Source organism: Pteronotus mesoamericanus, unplaced genomic scaffold, assembly GCF_021234165.1.
Source record: "Pteronotus mesoamericanus isolate MK-2021 breed Mesoamerican mustached bat unplaced genomic scaffold, CSHL_Meso_final contig_25, whole genome shotgun sequence".
NCBI lineage: Eukaryota > Metazoa > Chordata > Mammalia > Chiroptera > Mormoopidae > Pteronotus > Pteronotus mesoamericanus.
In genome coordinates, this window is record NW_026555105.1 from 32,038,197 (window position 1) to 32,057,411 (window position 19,215).

The 19,215-nt window shown below is 34.6% G+C and overlaps 1 protein-coding gene across 2 annotated transcripts in view; it reads right to left on the minus strand.

Annotated features, from left to right (window-relative positions):
• TASP1 (taspase 1) overlaps positions 1–19,215 on the minus strand; it is a 305,001-nt gene that overhangs the window by 16,563 nt on the left and 269,223 nt on the right. For both annotated transcript variants that reach the window (XM_054574067.1, XM_054574068.1), the window contains one exon: positions 18,535–18,608. In XM_054574067.1, coding sequence (XP_054430042.1) covers positions 18,535–18,608 — 74 coding nt within the window. The remainder of the gene's footprint in view (positions 1–18,534; positions 18,609–19,215) is intronic.

The following is a 19,215-nucleotide window of genomic DNA, read 5'->3' on the forward strand; positions in this document are numbered from 1 at the left end:
ACAGCTTGAAAAGAGCATCTTATATTTGAAAAGAATTGAAAGACTAATGTTTAAACTATCATAAAGTGTGAAATTACTATTTATGTAATGGACTATTTCCTGAGAATTTCAGTTGATCTGTCAGTGAGGAATTCTGGAGGGGTAAAAATAAAAAACATCAACAAACTCTTTGGAGAAAGTTCTTGTCAAAACCATCTGCTTCTGACTTCTTATTGATCAGACCTCTGCAACACTAAAGAACTGTTAAGGCATTGAGACCTAGAGAGCAGCATTTCCCAAGCTGACTTCCGCTGAGTCCCAGAGGATGCTTTATAAAAACAAAGGAACATGGTCAAATGTCAGGATAATGCTGCAACTTAATTGCTTGGCCCCAGTCCACTTTTCTTGGAGCTAGACAGGCAAGGAGAACTGAGAAGGTAGGTTTCAGTCATCCTCCAGGAAAGAAACCTGCATGACTCTAAATCAGTTCACTTCACATGTCAGTGAATACCTTCCTTGAATTCCAGCTGCACACAGAACTACTACAAAAAGGCTACTGAAACTTTCCTTTTATCTTATTCTAATGTTGACACCTCAGTTTCCTTTGCTAGTTATTCCTCACTTTTTCAACAACTCAATGTTAGGGTATCCGAGGACCCAACAGCTGGACCACTTTTCATCAGTTCCTTTTATAGAATTGATTTGCACATACAGTGATGCATCTGGTTGCACTGGAAGAGGAAAGATTAACTCTTCAGATCTGTCCCCGCTTCCAGTTATCACTCCATTTCTTTACTTCTATTTATAGCAAAATTCTTTAAAAGACTTACCTAGCCTTAGCTGAGTGGCTCAGTTGGTTGGAGCATCATTCCACACACCAAAAAGTTGTGTGTTCCGTATCTGGTCAGGGCACATATATAGGGTAGGTTTGATCCCTGATTGGGGCACATATGGGTGTGGGAGGCAACCAATTGATGTTTCTCTCTCACATGGATGACTCCCCCTCTCCCTCCCTCTGCTTCCTATCTCTCTAAAATCAGTAAACATATCCTTGGATGGGAATAAAAACAATTTTTTTAAAGACTTACCTATATTTGTTACCTCAAATTCTTTCCTTCCATTTTCTCCTTAAACCCTCTATACAGTCAGGTTTTCACTTTGACTACTCCAATGGTCTATGCTCAGGCCTGATTTCACAGGACCAGACTACAGCCTCTGATAAAGCTGATCATCCTCTTCTCTTGAAATTGTCCTTTTCCTCCATTTCTAAGATACCACCCATGCCTGGTTCTCCAACAACCTCTATGGCCATTTATCAGTGTCCTTTGCTGGTTCCTCCTCATATCCACAACTTACATATAAACACAGAAGTTCCGCAGGACCCTTTTCTCTTGTCTGCATTCACTCTCTTGGTGATACCATCATGCCTTGTAGTTGTAAAAATCATTTCCATGTCGAAAATCCCAAATATACATTTCTAGCTTAGTCCTCCCTCCTGACACATATATCCAACTACCTACAGGGTATCTCCATTTGACGCTTAATGGGCATCTCAAAATTAACGTGTCTAAAACTGAGCTCTTTCTACCTCCCCTCAAGCTTTGTTCCTCCCCATCCTGCTCTTCTTCCTCAAGATGAATGGCAACTTCATTTTTCCAACTGTTCAGGCCAAAATTTTAGGAGCCATGGTAGCCTTCTCTATTTCCCCCATATTTCTATCCAATCCATCAGCAAATCCCATTGCTCCTACCTTAAAACATACATAGAAGCCAACTGGTTCTCAACACCAGTATAGCTAACACTCTAGTACAATTCACTATCACCACTCATATGAGTAGTACTGGGTTGGCCAAAATGTTCATTTCTTTTTTTCCATACAATGGCTCCACTAGTGCTCAGATGTCTTTAATTTCATGCAAAACAATTTTGTTAGATTGTATTTTAACAGCTGTCATATTAGTGTGCATTAAAAAAAAAAAGAAAACTTACCAAAATCAGTGAATTTTTGTCCAGCTATTTTAATATTGAAGATGGAAGAAGATATACAATATTTTTGGCGTATTACACTTTATTATTTCAAGAAAGGTAAAAACACAACTGAAATGCAAAAATAAAGATTTTTGCAGTATATGGAGAAAGTGCTATGACTGATCAAATGTGTCAAAAGTAGAATGGTACTATTGACATTTTGGCCAAATAATTCTTTGCTGGGGCCTGTCTTATGCACTGGAAGATGTTTAGCAGCACCCGTGGCCTCTATCCACTAGAAGCCAATAGCAGGAGATAGATAACATACTCAAATATTCAAACAAGTTATTGGTGAAAATTAAAAATGTGTCTTTAAAGAAAAAAAGTAAACAAACTTTTTGTCCAACCCAATACAACCTAAATCTTAGTTCTAGGTAAACTGAGTTTTGTTTAATAGCTAAAATTTCAAAGGCAAAGAATTAAGGTTTCCTTCCTATTTAATCATTATCAGTCACTGTAAGAAATCCCTGACTAGCTCTAATACTGGTTAACTGATCTTAGAAGAAATGCACTTTTGTCATCTTTAATGGTGAAAATCTTATTTGCCTTTATTTCTTTTTTGCCCCAAATATGGTCTACTGAACAAAAACATAAATTTCTAGATTCAGAAACTTGTTATACCTAAGAGGTCCTGACCATAACACCAGGTATTCCTGTTTGACCATGTGACTTTTTGGAAGTTTGTAGATATTTGGGGTGGAAGTATGTTTCAGTCAGGGGTTACTGGGGCTTCTTACTGCCTATTAAAAGCTTGCTTTGCCAAAATCTTCCATTTTTATCCTAAAAATTTACATCATGAACATTTTTTAATGGAGTAGTATAGCTGACAGGTTCTAACTGTTCAAAATTTTACCATAACATACACAAGAGCTTTCACTGGAAGAAATCAGGGGATTATTGGATTTTTCATCTATTACAGGATACACATTTAAAATAACATTTTCTAGTATAAAGAAAAAGCTGTTTCCAAGTACTATGAGCATCTCCTAACAGAAAAGTATTAATGGAAGCCTCATCCTAAATTAAGTTTCGTCTTACCCCTTCAACACTACAGCAGACAGTATAGTCCAAACATGTACAGTACAGTGATGACAGCTCAATAGCATAAAAGTAAATTGTCAGTACCTACTGCTTATTACATCCAGAAGTATTTGAAAGAAATGTAAATAGAGTAGCTCAACTATATCCAAATGTCTCAGTTAGTTATTAGTAAAATGTTAAATTTCACCAATTTATAGCACTGCTTTGCTTACAAGATATAAAAAAGTCAGACATTGTAACTATCACAAATGATTTTAATCCTTAGGGTTAGAAAGAAGAGACAGCCCAAGATGAAGGCTTTAAAAAAGTCAGAAACTGTATTATTTGAATAAAAATACATTCTAGCAGATAGACTTTGCTTAGACTTCAAACTCTATAATTTGGGTCAGTATCAAATGCCTGTGAGTGGAACAGGTCAGGGTTAGCACTGTCAAAGTGGAGTGCACAGGCCCCACCAAATAGGTGGCTACCACTAGGTTCCAACCAATCACTGCATAGGCAGTGGGTCTCAGTGTTCCAAACTGAATGCTCTTATAGGAGAAAATAAATCAGAAGAAAAATAATTGTATTTTTACATAAAATTTACAATGTTTATATCTTGTAAAAAAAATTATGTAAAATCTGTACTTCATGTAAATTCAAAAACTTTTATGTAAAATTTTTCCATTTTTAAACAAAGCTGATCTGCTGATGAAGCCAGTTTTTGGATCTGAATCTCAAATCTGGAGGTTATTGGGAAGAAGCGATACCGGGGACAAAATGTGTCCAAGAAACCATCTGGACTCAAAGTTCTACCCTAAACCTCAACATAGAATCACTCGCTAAAGATGTATTTATGGAACACCTACACATGCTAGGTCCTGTGTGGACATCAGCACTTCTGTATGCACTGTATGCATGGTAGGTTCAGCTCCTGTCACTCACCTATTTAATAATGTAATAAAAGTCCTTACAACATAAAATCAATGGGAGATCCTAAATATTTACAATCATAGAATCAATTCCTTATTAAGAATTAGAAAGGTAAGGTGAAATAAGAAGGACATGACCAAGACTATAACTTTTTTGTTTTAAGATTAAAAAAACAAGAAGAGATTCCTTTCAATATTTGTCCAATGCTTTCCAACCAAAAGAAGGAAAACACCATTCAGTAATCATTACTTACTTACTGTGGGTAATAAGGTTATTCTCGAGGATGCTTGTCTTAGTTACATGTCATGGTTATATGTCCTGTGGGCAAACAGCAGGCATGAGTCTGCTTTGGGAAGGTATTTATTTCCCTAAAATGTAGGGTACTAGAAGGTAATAAGGTGACATTTAATATTCACACCTGATGTGAACTTAACTAATGATTATGTAAGTATGTAGAAGTAGAGAAATTAATGTTTTTTTATTTTTCATGTTGCTATAGCCAAAAAAAGGCTTATTCATTTCAAATAACATGGAATATTGACAAGTCCAAGTAATAGATATATTTATCTTTGCAAGCTCCAACCCTGCACTATGATTAAAATGAAATTTATATGGATAAATTCAGTTAATACCCTTGAGGAGATTTATGCTCTTGCCAACATGGTGAATTCCCTCTTTGTGTTTATTCTATTTATTGCTTTGGAGCAAAGTCGAATGAATCATTTGGAAGAAACTGATGGCGTAAGACTAATTAGACAAAAATAAAATTACTAACTACTCTTAGAAATAAACACGAAGCTGAAGAAACTTCTGTCTTAAAATTTGTCATTCACATATTCAATCTTCTCCTGTTTGTGTAAAGGACTTTCTAAATAGGCCCAATGGGACCCTCCTGGCAGTCTAAGAGCATGGAAAAGAAATGCAACTTTTATATTTGAAATCCTAGGCAAGCTTAAAAGGTACAAGAAAAATCACTGATTATCCACTTTGCTTTGTGTTCCATGAAGTACTTGCCATATTTAGTTGTCTGGGATGTTTTCTTAGGACACAGCTTATTGGTGGTACCCAACCTACTATCTGGAGGCAGCTGGTGTCCTGCCAAGGATCAGACTCCTTCAGTTATTGGGTAATATGGAGACTAGATTATCAAAAGTAGTTAAAATTAGGTTTAGACTAAGACCAACTTAATTCTAGATGGTTTTTCATAAATCTAAAATATGGTCCAATAAATCCATCCAGGGACTGAATTCCACTAGTCATTATCATGGAACTGAAGTCTCTTTTAAGGAATCCATGGTCAATACACTCATAGGTGTTCCGTTTTCTAGTGCTCAGTGGAATACAAGAAGGCTGCCTGTACATTCAAGGTTCACATAAAATAAATTCAACAGTGGCTAGTAAGCAATATTTTCCCTCTTACTTGAAAAAAAATTATACAGTTACATGAGCTTAACAGAAACACTAAAGGCAAATCAAATTTCAAGTCTGTAATTTTGTCAAGCTGGTAGACCTCTAGTCAGACAACCTTTTAAAAGAACTCAATTACCACCATACTGGACTGAATTGCAAAGTTGGAAGTGGTGGTGTGTCATTCCTGTAGCTTCAAACAATTTGTTTTTCTCCTCTAGTATCTCTGAATTCATTTGTCAATTGGTTTATAGTTACATGTTGGAGTTATGTTTTGTCAAAATATAATAACCATTAACAACTCCACCACAGGACTAGGATAAAAACCCAAGAGGTATTGCTCTTGTCATAGGTGACATAAATGGCACCTTTGGGAGCACAGTTACAGCACAAATGAGGCTGTGGAGTTGCATTATGTGATGGGCCTGAGAAATTCTCTACAACTTCTACCATCACCTCTTCTTCCCATCACTACACCATCATCACTCATCACAATTAAGGTAGCATCTATTACATGTGCTTCAGTTATATTATTCAATTACTATTCAGAATGCTATAAAGGTATCAGCAATATTTCTACTTTAAAGATAAGGAAACCGAGGGTCAGAGTTGAAACTCATCCCATGTTATAAAGCAGAAATTCCAGGACCAAAATCCAAGTATGATTAAATCCAAAGTTCATTCTCTTATTATTTCATACTGCTTCATTAATAGATGGTCTTGCTAATAACATTTTTAGACCAAAAAAAAGTATGATTTAGATACAATAAAATGTATAGATGTTAAATAAAGGTATTGATGACTTTGGACCATCTGCATAGCCATGAAACCAAAACCTAAATAGAAAAATTTCCCTATAGAACATTTCTATTACTGCTGAAAATTCCCTAATCTCCTTTCTTGAAGCAACAAGTTTCAAATTTCTATCACAGTACCTTACATTTGCCAGTTCTTGAACTTAATATAAATGGAATAATTCAGTAAGTATTATTTTGTGTCTGGCTTTCTCCACTCAACATAAAGATCTAGGTTATTTTGTATTTTTTTAAGATTTAGGAAAAGACTATTGAGGACAGGACATTGTGGGCATCACTCATTCACAGGGTATCCAGGAGTTGGAGTCGACTAAACGGCACATAGAAGAAAATTTAGCTTTGTGAGATTTTCTTCCACAATGATACAAACTTTTGACACAGGAAGACCTTATTAAAGTTTTATAGATTGCTTTAATTGGGTAAAAAGTTAATGGTCATCAGGATTTGAATACATAACCAAAATCCAAACAGGAAAACAAACCGAGGAATAAGACTTCTTAAAAACCCCTAAAAACATAATAAATTGTAGTTTCTAGTCAAACATTTATTCCCATGCTATATCCATTTCGGACTTCTGAATTTATTTACAATTTTATATTTTCTGACATTTTCTCTGAATATAAGTTATAATCTTTTGTTATTTTCCAGTCTCAAAATCACAAAGTCATTTGTTTCCCTTTGTTTATATTGGTATCCTTTACAGGGGATTCGTTTACCTAACCAGTTTTACTCCAATAACCCTGTGAATAAAAGAATATTAGAGCATTGGCTGGGGGCGCTCGGTTGGAGCATCATCCCGTACACCAAAAGGTTGTGGGTATGATCCTTGGTTAGGGCACATACCTGAGTCATGGGTTCAATCCCCAGTCGGGATGCATACCAGAGGCAACTGATCAACGTTTCTCTCTCACATCTCTCTCCTCCACCCCCATCCCTCTCCCTCTCTCATGAAAATCAATCTCAGGTGAGGATTAAAATAAAGTTAAGGAAAAATAATGGGAAATTATTGCACTCACTCCAATTTTAGAAAAATCACTTCCCTAGATCAGCAATTCTGCCCAATAAATATTTTCCACCTCCAAACAGACTGAAAAAAAAAAAAGTAAAATTAAGGGAAACCTCTTATAGTTTACTAGGTAGGTATTTTTAATACTTCAACACTGGTAACAGTTGATGATCAAGAGTAAATTAATTGGTTAACATTTTAAAATGTATATTTTAATAAAAATAAAGTATATACACAGGTAAGCTTGTGAAGTAACTGACCAAGCTACATAAATTGGAAGATCCAAGTGCCCATCTAAGTTTTCTTTCATTTTTTTACAGAATATTTTATTAAAGTTGTTGAATACACACTTTCTCAGTTGTCATTTTTGAAGTTCTTTATGATAAGGACAATACTTTTATCTAATGGCAAATAGTAGCCGCACTGCCAGTGGTAATTCTGGACCTCCACATTAGATACATCCAATTTCTTCCTGAGACACGAGCTTCCATCTGTACTGTTGAGGTAATGTTCTTATGAATTCTGCAGTCTCTACTGAAACCTTCTATATCAGCAAGTTTGGTGGTTTACCTCCCTTAGAATGCTGTGACATTACTGAAAAGGGAGACAGTCTTCCTGCTGACCTCAAAGTTTCTCATATATTGGATTTAGGGCTGTCTCTTCTGTGAGTGAACACTTGCCTTGATTATAGTAGCTTTATGGTGAGTCTCAGAATCAGTTAAGTCCTCTAACTGTGATCTTGTTTTTTAAAGTTGATTTTTTGCAATTCTAGGTCCTTTGCCTCCATATAAATTCTGAAATCAGCCTGTAAATTTCTTATTAAAAATACCTGCTGGAATTTTGATTGGGATTGCTTTGAAACAATGGATGAATCTGGAAAGAGTGGCTATCTTAACATCCTTGAGTTTTCAAGTGAACAGTGCATATTTCTCCATTTATTTAAGCTTCATTTCTCTCAGCAAGGTTTTGTAGTTTTCAGAGGACAGGTCTTGAACATTACCTGTCAGTCATTCCACGTTATCTGAAAATGACTAACATATTTACTCACTTTCCAACTTTCGTCTTTTATTTCCTTTACTGGCTTTATTGCAGTGGTTAGGAATTCCAATAAAATAGTGAATAGAAGTAATGAGGGCGGACCTCCTCTTTGCCTATTCTCAATATAAGAAAGCAGTGTTCAGTGTTTCACCAACTAGTATGACTTTAACTGTAGGTTTTGGAAGTAATTTACCTTTTAATTTATTCTTGATCATCCAATTGAGGTATTTATAACATTTCTAGTATTTCAAGGTTTTTATCATGAGTGGAAGTTAAGATGAGTGTATATATTGAGGTTATCAAAATGATTATTCTCCTTTTTTTGTAATATGGTAAATTATATTGGTTATTTTAAACAAATTTATTGAGATCATATTAACATATCATAAAATTCACCCTTTAAATAATTGTTCAATTTAGTACTTCCAGTATATCCACAAAGTAGGGCAACTCCAATTCCACAAGATTTTCATCACCTCAAAAAGAAATTGTATCCATTAGTCTTACTCCCCAAACTCCTCTTCCACTGACCCCTGGCAATCAGTAATCTATATTCTGTCTCTACAGATTTGCCTATTCTGGGCATTTCATGTAAATGGAATCATACTGGGTTGGCCAAAAAGTCTCTATGGTTTTTTTCCATAAAATAAAAGACACATTTTTATTTTCACCAATAACTTTATTGATTTGGATATTTTTAGTATGTTGGCTATCTTTACATGGAATAATGTTGATCATTCTAAATTAATGTCTCAATTTGACTGCTATCAACTTCAACCAGTCTACCCGATCCTGGAGCATTGTCCAACAAGAAATCTCCAGCACGAAACTTTGCAAACCACTTTTGACACATTTGATCAGTCACAGTACTTTCTCCATATACTGAACAAATAGTGTTTTTTTTTTGCATTTCAGTTGTGTTCATACTTTTCTTGAAACAATAAAGCGTAATATGCTGAAGATGTTGCTTTTTTTCCATCTTCAATATTAAAATAGCTACACAAAAATTCACCAGTTTTGGCTTTTTAAGAAAATTCATGCTGATAATGACAGCTGTCACAATACAATCTAACAAAATTGTTTGGAATGAAGTTAAAGACAAAAAGTGCTACTAGAGCCATCTTACAAAAAAAAAACCAAACGAACTTCTTGGCCAACCCAATATGATATGTGGCCTGTGTGTCTGTCTTCTTTCACTTAGCATAAGGTTTTCCAGATTCATCCAGGTTGTACTATGGGTCAACACTTTGTTCGTTTTATGGATGAATAACATTCCATTGTATGAATATATCACACTCTGTTGATTCATTCACCAGCTGATGGGCATTTGGGCTGTTTTACATTTTAGCTATTATGAATAATGCTGCTATAAATATCTAAGCACAAGTTTTTGTGTGTACATATCTTTTCAATTCTCTGTTACATGTTTAGGTGTGGAATTGCTGGTTCATATGATAACTCTATGTCTAATTTTTTAAGGAACTGCCAAACTGTTCTCCAAAGTAGCTGCCCCGTTTTACATTCCATGAATAATACATGAGGGTTACCCATATTGCCAACACTTGTTATTGTTCATCTTTTTTATTATAATCCTGCTGGTAGATTTGAAGCGATACCTAGTTGTGGTTTTGATTTGCATGTCCCTAATGACTACTGATGTTGAGCATCTTTTCATGTACTAATTGGTTATTCATATCTTTTTTTGAATAGAAATGTCTATTCAGATCCCTTGCCCATAATTTATCTTATTATTGTCAAGTTGTAAGAAGTCTCTAAATAATAAAAATCCCTTACCAAATATATGACTTGCAAATATTTTTTCTTGTCAGTTGTTTTTTCACTTTCTTGATGGTATCTTTAGATGCACAAAAGTTATTAATTTTGATAGCTTTATTTACTTTTTTTGTTTTGTTTTGTTACTTGTGATTTTGGGGTCAGAGCTAAGAAATCATTGCTTAACCCAAGGTCACAAAGATTTACTCCTAAGATTTCTTCTAAGATATTCACAGTTTCAGCTCTTATATTTTGGTCTCTGACCCATTCTGAGTTAATTTTTATAAATAGTCTGAAATAGTGGTCCAACTTCATTATTTTGCATATGGACATCCACATGTCTCAAGATCATCACTGACACTGTTTATTCAGTTGTATTACTTTTCCTGGGAAAAATTTTACTTTTTGTGTATGTATGGGGTGTGTGTGTGCATGTAATACTGCTAAATTTTTAATCCTAAATGAATAATTAACTTAAGAATTCCTGAAGCTGTATGTATGAAGCCACTTAAACATTAAACATTAATCTGTACTTTTCCTTGCTTGTAACATCTTTGTCAAAATTTGATACTGAGGTTACCTTTGCCTCATAAAATGGCTTGAAAAACATTCCCTCTGCCCTAGTTTTTCTAAAAGGATTGGTTTAAGATTGTATTATTTCTACCTTAAATGTCTAACACACCAGTGAAGCCATCTGGGCATGAAGTTTTCTTTGTGAGAAGATTTTGATTATAAATTCAATTTCTTAAATATGCATATGGTTATTCCAATCTTCTGTTATATTTTCTAAGTTGTATTTTTTCAGGAATTTATAAACTTCATCCAAGTTGCTGAATTTATTGCATTCAATTATAAAGTTGCTAATATCAGCTAATCTCTCATTTAATGTTTGTAGGATCTGTGATCCTGCATTGATGTCCCTTTTTCACTTCTGATACTGGTTATTTGTATTTTTTTTTCTCTTTCTTTCCTGATTATTCTTTTTAAGGTTCTATCAATTTCATTAATTATTTTTTTAAAAAAAAGTTCTTTGTTGTTTTTTTCTCTATTTTTATTTTCTATGTTATTATTTTTACTTTTGATTATTTTGAATCTATACCTATTATTCTTAAAACTTATTAAGGTGGAAATTCAGCTCATTTATTTTAAACATTTTTTCCCTACTATATGCACTTCAGGATACACTTTTCCTTTTAATATTTTTATTATATCCTATAAGTTCTGACATGCTTTCATTATGATTCAATTTGAAATAATTTAGTTTCTCTTGATGAGAACTCCTTGTGAACTTGAAAAGAGTAACTTGTTGAGTGTAGTCTTGTTTAAATATCACTTAAGTCAAGTTGGATCACAGTATTGTTGTTCACATACTTACTAATTTTTATTCGACTTACTTATAACTGAGAGACGTTAAGATTTTCAATGATGATTGTAGATTTCTCTATTCCTCTCTATAGCTCTCTCAATTTTTGCATCCTTTATGTTACCAGATACATATACATTTAGAATTTTTATGTCTATGATGAATTTATCTCATAATGCTTCCTGTATCAGGCATTAACATAGCCACAATTAGTTTTCTTATGCTTAATGTTTGCATGATAAATATACTCTCCATAATTTTACTACCAATTTTTTCTGAATCCTTACATTTAAGGTGTATTTCTTTAACAAAAAAAAAAGTGTGTTCCAACTGGGTGTTCCATTATTTTTTAGTCTGGATATCTTTGCCTTTTAAACGGAGTATTTAGTTTAATCATATTTAACAAAATTATTGACATACTTGAGTTTATATCTTTTGGTATTTGCTCTCTATATGTTCTTGGTTTTTCTGTTCCTCTTTTCCTGCCTATTTTTGAGTTGAGAAATCTGTAGTACTTCTTTGAATGTAGGGTACTGGTTTTTTTTTTAGTTATAATATTTTGTTAAGCTTAAAGTTGTTACTCTAGAAATTAAAAAAGCATCCTACACTTATCACAAACTATCTCATGAGCAGTGTAAGAACCTTACAGTTGTATAATTCTAAATGCACATAATTTAGACCATTTGTTCCAGAGGTCTCAGACACTCTCTTTAGTTTTATAAATTCATTTTCCTCCTTGGGTAATTTTGGGTAATATCCATTGACTGGTTCTCAAGTTCACTAAGTGTATTTTCCACCCCAGTTCCGGTTAAGCCTATCACATAAATTCTGTTTCTGATGTTCTATTTTTCAGTTATATCTTTCCCATTTATAATTATCATAAGCATTTCATTATCCTTCTCTGCTAATCTCAACATTTTGAGTAATTTGTGGGTAAACTTCACTTAATTTTTCCTTTAAGTACCAATCACATTTTCCTGCTTCAAAGGACTAAATTTTTATTGTAGGCCATATACATTAAATGTAAAAGAACAGTAAATAACATTTAAAATAAATAATATTTACTCTAAGAAAATAATAAACCCCTTCCTCCAAGCTAGGACTGAGTCTATCTAATCTCTAGTTGAGCTGGTTCTGGGCTTTGTGGTAGTTTTAGATTAAGTTCACTATTGGCTAATATTTTGAAGTCTGGATCAATAATTTCTCTTAAGCAAAGTCTGGGATCTGAGCCCTGGAGAGACTCTGGAGACTTCCCTATGTCTTACAATCCAGCTGCCAGCATTCTGAGCATGAAGGATTTCTCTTTGTTTAGAGTGTTGCTTAGGTGATCTCTGTGCTCTGATAACCCACCCGAGCTTTCCATGCCATGGCATCTGTCTCTCAGAAGTCCTGTTCTGCCTCCAGTGTCTCTTTGGCCACTGCCATGCATTTGGTAAAAATCCTAAACATTCTGATGAGTCATCATCAGTTCTTTGCTGTGTTCCACGCCTTTGGTGTGCTCAACTTGAAGACTTCATAGAGAAGAACTGACAGTTGGTGCAAGGCTCATCATGTGACTGGGACTTCTGAGGGTTTTAATCCATCACACCGGCTCATAAATAGTTCATTAAAAGCTTGGTTGGTTTAGCTCTATACTTGTCTAAGTCAGTTTTACCCCCTTCCTCCACTGGCATATATAAAAGTACAGCACATAAAATTATGTACAGTACATAATACTTGATAATTATAATAAATACTGGTTTATATATTTACTGTTCTATACATTTTATTGTTATTTTAGAGTGTACTCTTTTTACTTATAAAAAAGTTTGATGTAAAGTGGTATGCTGTATACACTACAAGAGTCTCATCATATATCTTGTATTTACATCATCACTTGATTTACTCAAGTGGTTTTATGAATGTAGTGTAGTTTAAGTATACAGTGTTCATAAATTCTACAGTAGTGTACAGTAATGTCCTAGGCCTTCACATTCACTCATTCACTGATGCACCCAGAACAACCTCCAGTCCTAATGAATGGTAAGCTCCATTCATAGCTAAATCAATGTACCATTTTTAAATCTTTTATACTATATTTTTACTGTGCCTTTTCTATGTTTATAGAAATACACCGCCTCGAGTATTCAGTGCAGTAACATGTTATACAGGTTTGTAGTCTAGGAGCATTAGGTCATCCCATATAGCCTAGTATATAGTAGGATATACCATCTAGGCTTGTTAAGTACACTCTATGATGTTTACACAACTATGGAATCACCTAAAGATACATTTTGCAGAACGTGTCCCCATGGTTAAATGGTATATAGGTGCATTTAATTAAGTCTTTCACCTATGGCTTTATTTGAGGGGTAAGTTAAGTCTCATAAAAAGCTCCCAGAAATCTCATCTGTGCTATTCCTTCTACATAGACATTTATTGAGAATTTTCTTAAAGCCCCAGAAACTATCTTCATAAAAACAAAATATGGTAGATAATACATTGGGATCATAAAAATCCTACTGAAAAATTAAACAGCAACTATCTGCTTATGTGATCTGACATGTAGAATTTTGAATTTTCTAGACTGGAAGCAAATATCATCAGTAAAGGGCCATAGTACATACAATATTCATAATATAAATAATACATCTATAATATATAAAGAACTTAATGGGAGTCTAGTCATCTATACTCAGACAAATATAATTTTGCTTCCTTGTTCCTATTATACCTTATCCCAGGAAGGACTTAAAGGATTGTAAGGTATTTTTGATTGTCATTTTCCAGATGAGTGCGCTGAGATGCAGAGAGGCAGAGTGATCACACCAAGTCAGTATCTCAGTGCACAGTGGGTGGAAGGACAACCCAGGTTCCAACTTCCTGGCACTATATCCACTCCAATACTTGTTCATTTCAAATGCAAGGCCCAAATAACTAATCAAATAACTAATTAAGTGTGCCATATTATCTAAGGGTAATACTTAATGTTCTATTTGAAAATAACTTCAAAATTATAGAATAGTTCAAGGAACAACCCATACATCCTTCAGGAAGGTTCCATTTTGCTCCATTTGCTTTGTAATTTGCTATCCATCCATCCATCCAACCACCCAAATAACACTTATTTTCTGAACCACTGTGAACATACTGCATATATTAATGGCCCTTTACCCCTAGATACTTCAGTTTGTATTTCCTGAGAGTACAAATATTTCCTTATATAATATAGCACAGTTATAAAAAATTTAACAATGATATAACACTTTTCACCATTCATATTCTAATTTTGTAAACTGACCTAACAATGTATTTTTCCCTCCTGTATAGGATCCAGGCAAGGGTCACTATTGTATTTAGTTGTACACTCTAGTATTGTTTAATCTGGAACATTTCTTCAGCCTTTATCTTTTATGATATTGACATTTTTAAAAAATCTTCACCTGAGGATATGTTTATTGATTTGAGAGAGAGAGAAACATCGGTGAGAGAGAGAAACATTGATTGGTTGCCTTTGGTATGTGCCCAAACCAGGGATCAAACCCACAATATAGGTATGTGGCCTAACCGGGAATTGATCCTGCAACCTTTTGATGTATGGGACGATGCCCCAACCAACTGAGCCAGCTGGCCAGAGTATGACACTGACATTTTTTAAGAAAACAGTTGACCCTTGGATGACGAGGGTTAAGGGCACTGACCTTCCATGTAGTCAAAAATCTGTCTATAACTTTGACTCTTCAAAAACTGAACTACTAATAGCCTAATGTTGACCTTACCGATGAAGCCTTACAGATAACATAGTCAAATAACTTATGTTTTGTATGTTATATGTTACATACTATATTCTTACAATAAGGTGAGCCAGAGAAAAGAAATGTTACTAAGAAAATCATAAGAGAAAATACATTTACTGTATTTATTGAAAAAAAAAATCCACATATAAGTGGACCACACAGTTCACACCCATATTGTTCAAGGTCAACTATATAGACTCTATTTTTTTTTCTTAACAGAATGTTTCTCATTTTAGATTTGTCTGATGTTTCCCTGTGATTAGATTCAGGTTATGAACTTCCAAATGGGTTACTACAAAAGTGATGTTTGTGTCTTCTCAGGTTATCACATCTAGTGTCACATGATGTCCATCTGCCCCATGATGATGACATTAATTTTGGTCACACAGTCAAGTTGTTGCCTGCTTTTTCTATTATTCTCCCCAGCAACTAATAAGAAATCTGTGGGGAGGTACTTTAAGACCACAAAATAGCTTGCTCCTCCCCAAGGATAAATTTTTATAATAGTATTTTCACTATTGCTATAAAAAGTGACCCCTATATAGTAAAAGAAACCTTCATTTCATTTATTATACTTGAATAAGTTCCATGCCAGTTTCAACATCTGTTTTTATTACAGTAGTCCATGCACACTGAGTGTTTATTAAAAATTGTTCATTAACTGCTATCTGGGTAGGATATGGGCATCTAATTTTTAAATCCAACTGTTATCAGTTCCCTAATTTTTGTTTAATGAAAAGAAATCTCTTTAATTTAGGCTATAGAAATTAGATGATGTAATTGAAAGAACATTCCATTAAAAAAAACAAACAGAAACTTGTAAAAGAACCTACCTCTATTTATTCAAATTATACATGAATCCTGGTTACAATGATATTGATTATTATCTAGCCTTTTAAAGCAGTGTAATTTTGAGGTGAGCCTTAATTCAAGGCCTTAACTTAGATTAAACATAGTTAGCTTATATAAAATGTTTAAATGGTCTGGTGTCTTTAGTTTGAGTTTGGCAACAAGCACAAAAAAAGGTAATTTTTAGAAAGCAGGGAAAAATGGAAAAGAAAAACTGTTTAGAAATAGTTTTGAAATTTTTTTGTTAAAGTTTTTAAAGATGCCTCCTTTCTTTATTTTACTACCGCGGTTCTCAACATTATGTAAAAGCATGTGTTACAAACCAGTCATTCTGATTACAGATATGCCACTAATTCAACAATTCTTCCATAGAATAGAAGTCAGGAAACTGGAGGGGGCAGGGCCAGACCAAAAGAATATGAACTTTGTTAGAGCCCCCTTTCTCTTTTGAGCCCAGCTTCTCATCTATAACTTTGTCTTACTTGCAATACAATAAAATTCCAGCCTGTATGAAAAAAGAGATATTTTTTTGATCAATAGAATTCAGCAGCCAAAGCATTAGTGTTTTCATTTTTTTTTTTTTAAAGCATTTGTAGCCACAGGCTCAAAGGAGGAAGAAAGGGAGAGGGATTAACTTTCTGCAAAGGTCAAAAACATAATTTACAAGTGAGGCAAGAAGAGCAGCTGTATCTGTTGGCCTAATCAAGACTACCAGCTGGAGAATTTACCAGCAATATGAAAACCATGTCCACCAGATGTCAAGCAATGCAACTGGAGGCCAAATATCTCTGGCTCAATGCAGTATTCTCCCCTCTCCCTACCACCCATATTTCATGTTAAATAGTAAGGTATCCTCCATAGGCCACCAGGAGGGATAACAAGAACATTTCCACACAAGGGACTCAATAACATGATCATATGCCATCAGACTGGTTTCAGTACTGAAGCCCACCTCACACAATGTTCTTTTGTTAAAAAGCAATATCAACTTGTAAGAGGCGAGAAAAACATAAATGTCTGTATGTCATTCATGTGTAAGGATTCTTCTGGCTAATCGGACATTTTATATTTTGGAACCATTTTGTTATTGGGAAGAAAAGAGTGTTCTGAAAATACTTGCTTGAATAACCATTTCCACTCATTCTTACACCTGTGCTATTTAATACAGACACACATGGTTATTTAAACTTAAGCTAAATTGAATTTAAAATTCTTTTCCTCGGGCATACTAGCCACATTTCAAGTGCTTAATAGCCATGTGTGGCTAGTGGCTATCTTATTGGACAGCACAATATAAATATAAAACATTTCCATCATCACAGAAAATTCTATTAGATATTGTTGCTCTAAACCTATAAATCACCTTTAAAATGGGCAGTTATCCCTTCTCTAAATACTATGAAAGAAAGCAATCTTTATGCATTCTCTTATGAAATAAGCTTATTAATACAAACAAATCTTGAACTATGTGAAGGTGATACAGAAGAGGGGAGCTCAGTAAGTTTCACGAATGTGAACCAATGCTTGTCTGATGAGATGCTTTTGTACTCACAGATGCCCTGTGACAAGACCTGTTTGCTGGATAACGTATAGAGGCCAGTCTGAATAGCTGTTATATGACAAATACGCAATGAACTATTCTTTATTACATGCACCCTTAATTTATTAATGATGCCACCTCTATCAGACAATTTATACCAGAAGTTTCCTTACTTATGTTTCCAAATGTGTAAAATAAACCATGCCCTTTAAAAAAAAGACACTGCCCAACTTCACAGCTTTGCAAATGAGTAACTTTAATGCCATGTAAAGATCATATGTCACAGCTGTTTCTAAAAGTTTTATGAAAAAGAAGAACATGAGGCCAATATAATAATATCCACAAATTATGTTTCTTACTCCCAACCTCAGCCATTCTGAGTTCAGGAATGTCAAGCAACTCAGGAGGTGATGTGTGGATGTCTATGTGATCATTGTGGTTCACTGAAGGAAGTGTGCCATGGACACATGACACACAGAGACAAACCTCTGCCTCTGTCCATGAGGACACTATGCCAGGGCATGCCAGAACACACCAGAGAACAAGTCAGGTGGTACTCATAAGCACATCAGCCACCTCTGCCCGCACATGTGCAGGACACAGTCCAGGCACTTGGCTTTTGTTTATCTTGGTTTCCTTTATCTATTCCAACACTCCTTGCAAAATCACCCAGACCTGAGAGCCCATTAGCTTCACTCCCATTTTCTTTTTGCTATCCCAGTTTCCTCTTTTCCTTGTTTACAACAGACAAAAACTATGGAAAAAAAAGTTTTTCTTACTTTTCCCTGCTCCACCATCAAAAGCATAAAAGACATGCTTCCTTTTATTTTTTTTATTTTTATTTTTTGGTGGGAAGATCATCAACTCTTCTTAATCAGACTCTCGTGAAGATCATAGAGCTACTTCCCAGGCGAGGCTGAGAAAATTCATTCCTATCAATTTAGCCTGTTAGAGATTTGTGCAATGGCTGCAAGGTTTTCAGGTTATGCCCCAGTTTTCCAGCTTACCTTGGCTTTCCCATCTTGGGCTGACATATATCCAACACACATGCTCTCTGTTGTGTGGCTCCACAGAAATTCCACTGCCATGGAAGAGAACACAAATAGGCACATTCAGATCACAGATGGAAAATAAATCTTTGCTTTTTAATAGAACAGTTAAAGATAGCTTTATACTTAACACACTCAGTTCCCGACTTTCCATTTGCTCCTTCATAAATGTCAAGATGATTTAGTACTCAAAACTGTGTAATGCCATTTACTGTGAAATGAAAAATGTATTTCTTTCTTGTCAAAACTTATGATTATTACATGTAAAAATAAATGCTCTTCTGTTTTAAACTTGTAACATTAAAGACACACACGTGCACATACACACTCAGGTATACAGTATACAATGATTTAGTAAATGTAATATTCCATAACGTAGTTTCCTTTAACACACACACACACACACACACACACACACACACACCCTTAATTTCTAACTACCATTCTGCAAGAAAAGGAACCAGGATTCCTTGGAGAAATGTCAATTCCAGGGCTGGGACAGAGAAAATATAAAATGAATCTGGAACATCTTTTTGTGCCAGAAAGTAAGAAGGTGCTCAAAAAATGATGAGGAATTATCAAAACGACCAGGTGTCAGTTCAAAGGGGCTCCTGCTGGCCAAATCTGTGTCAATCTAAG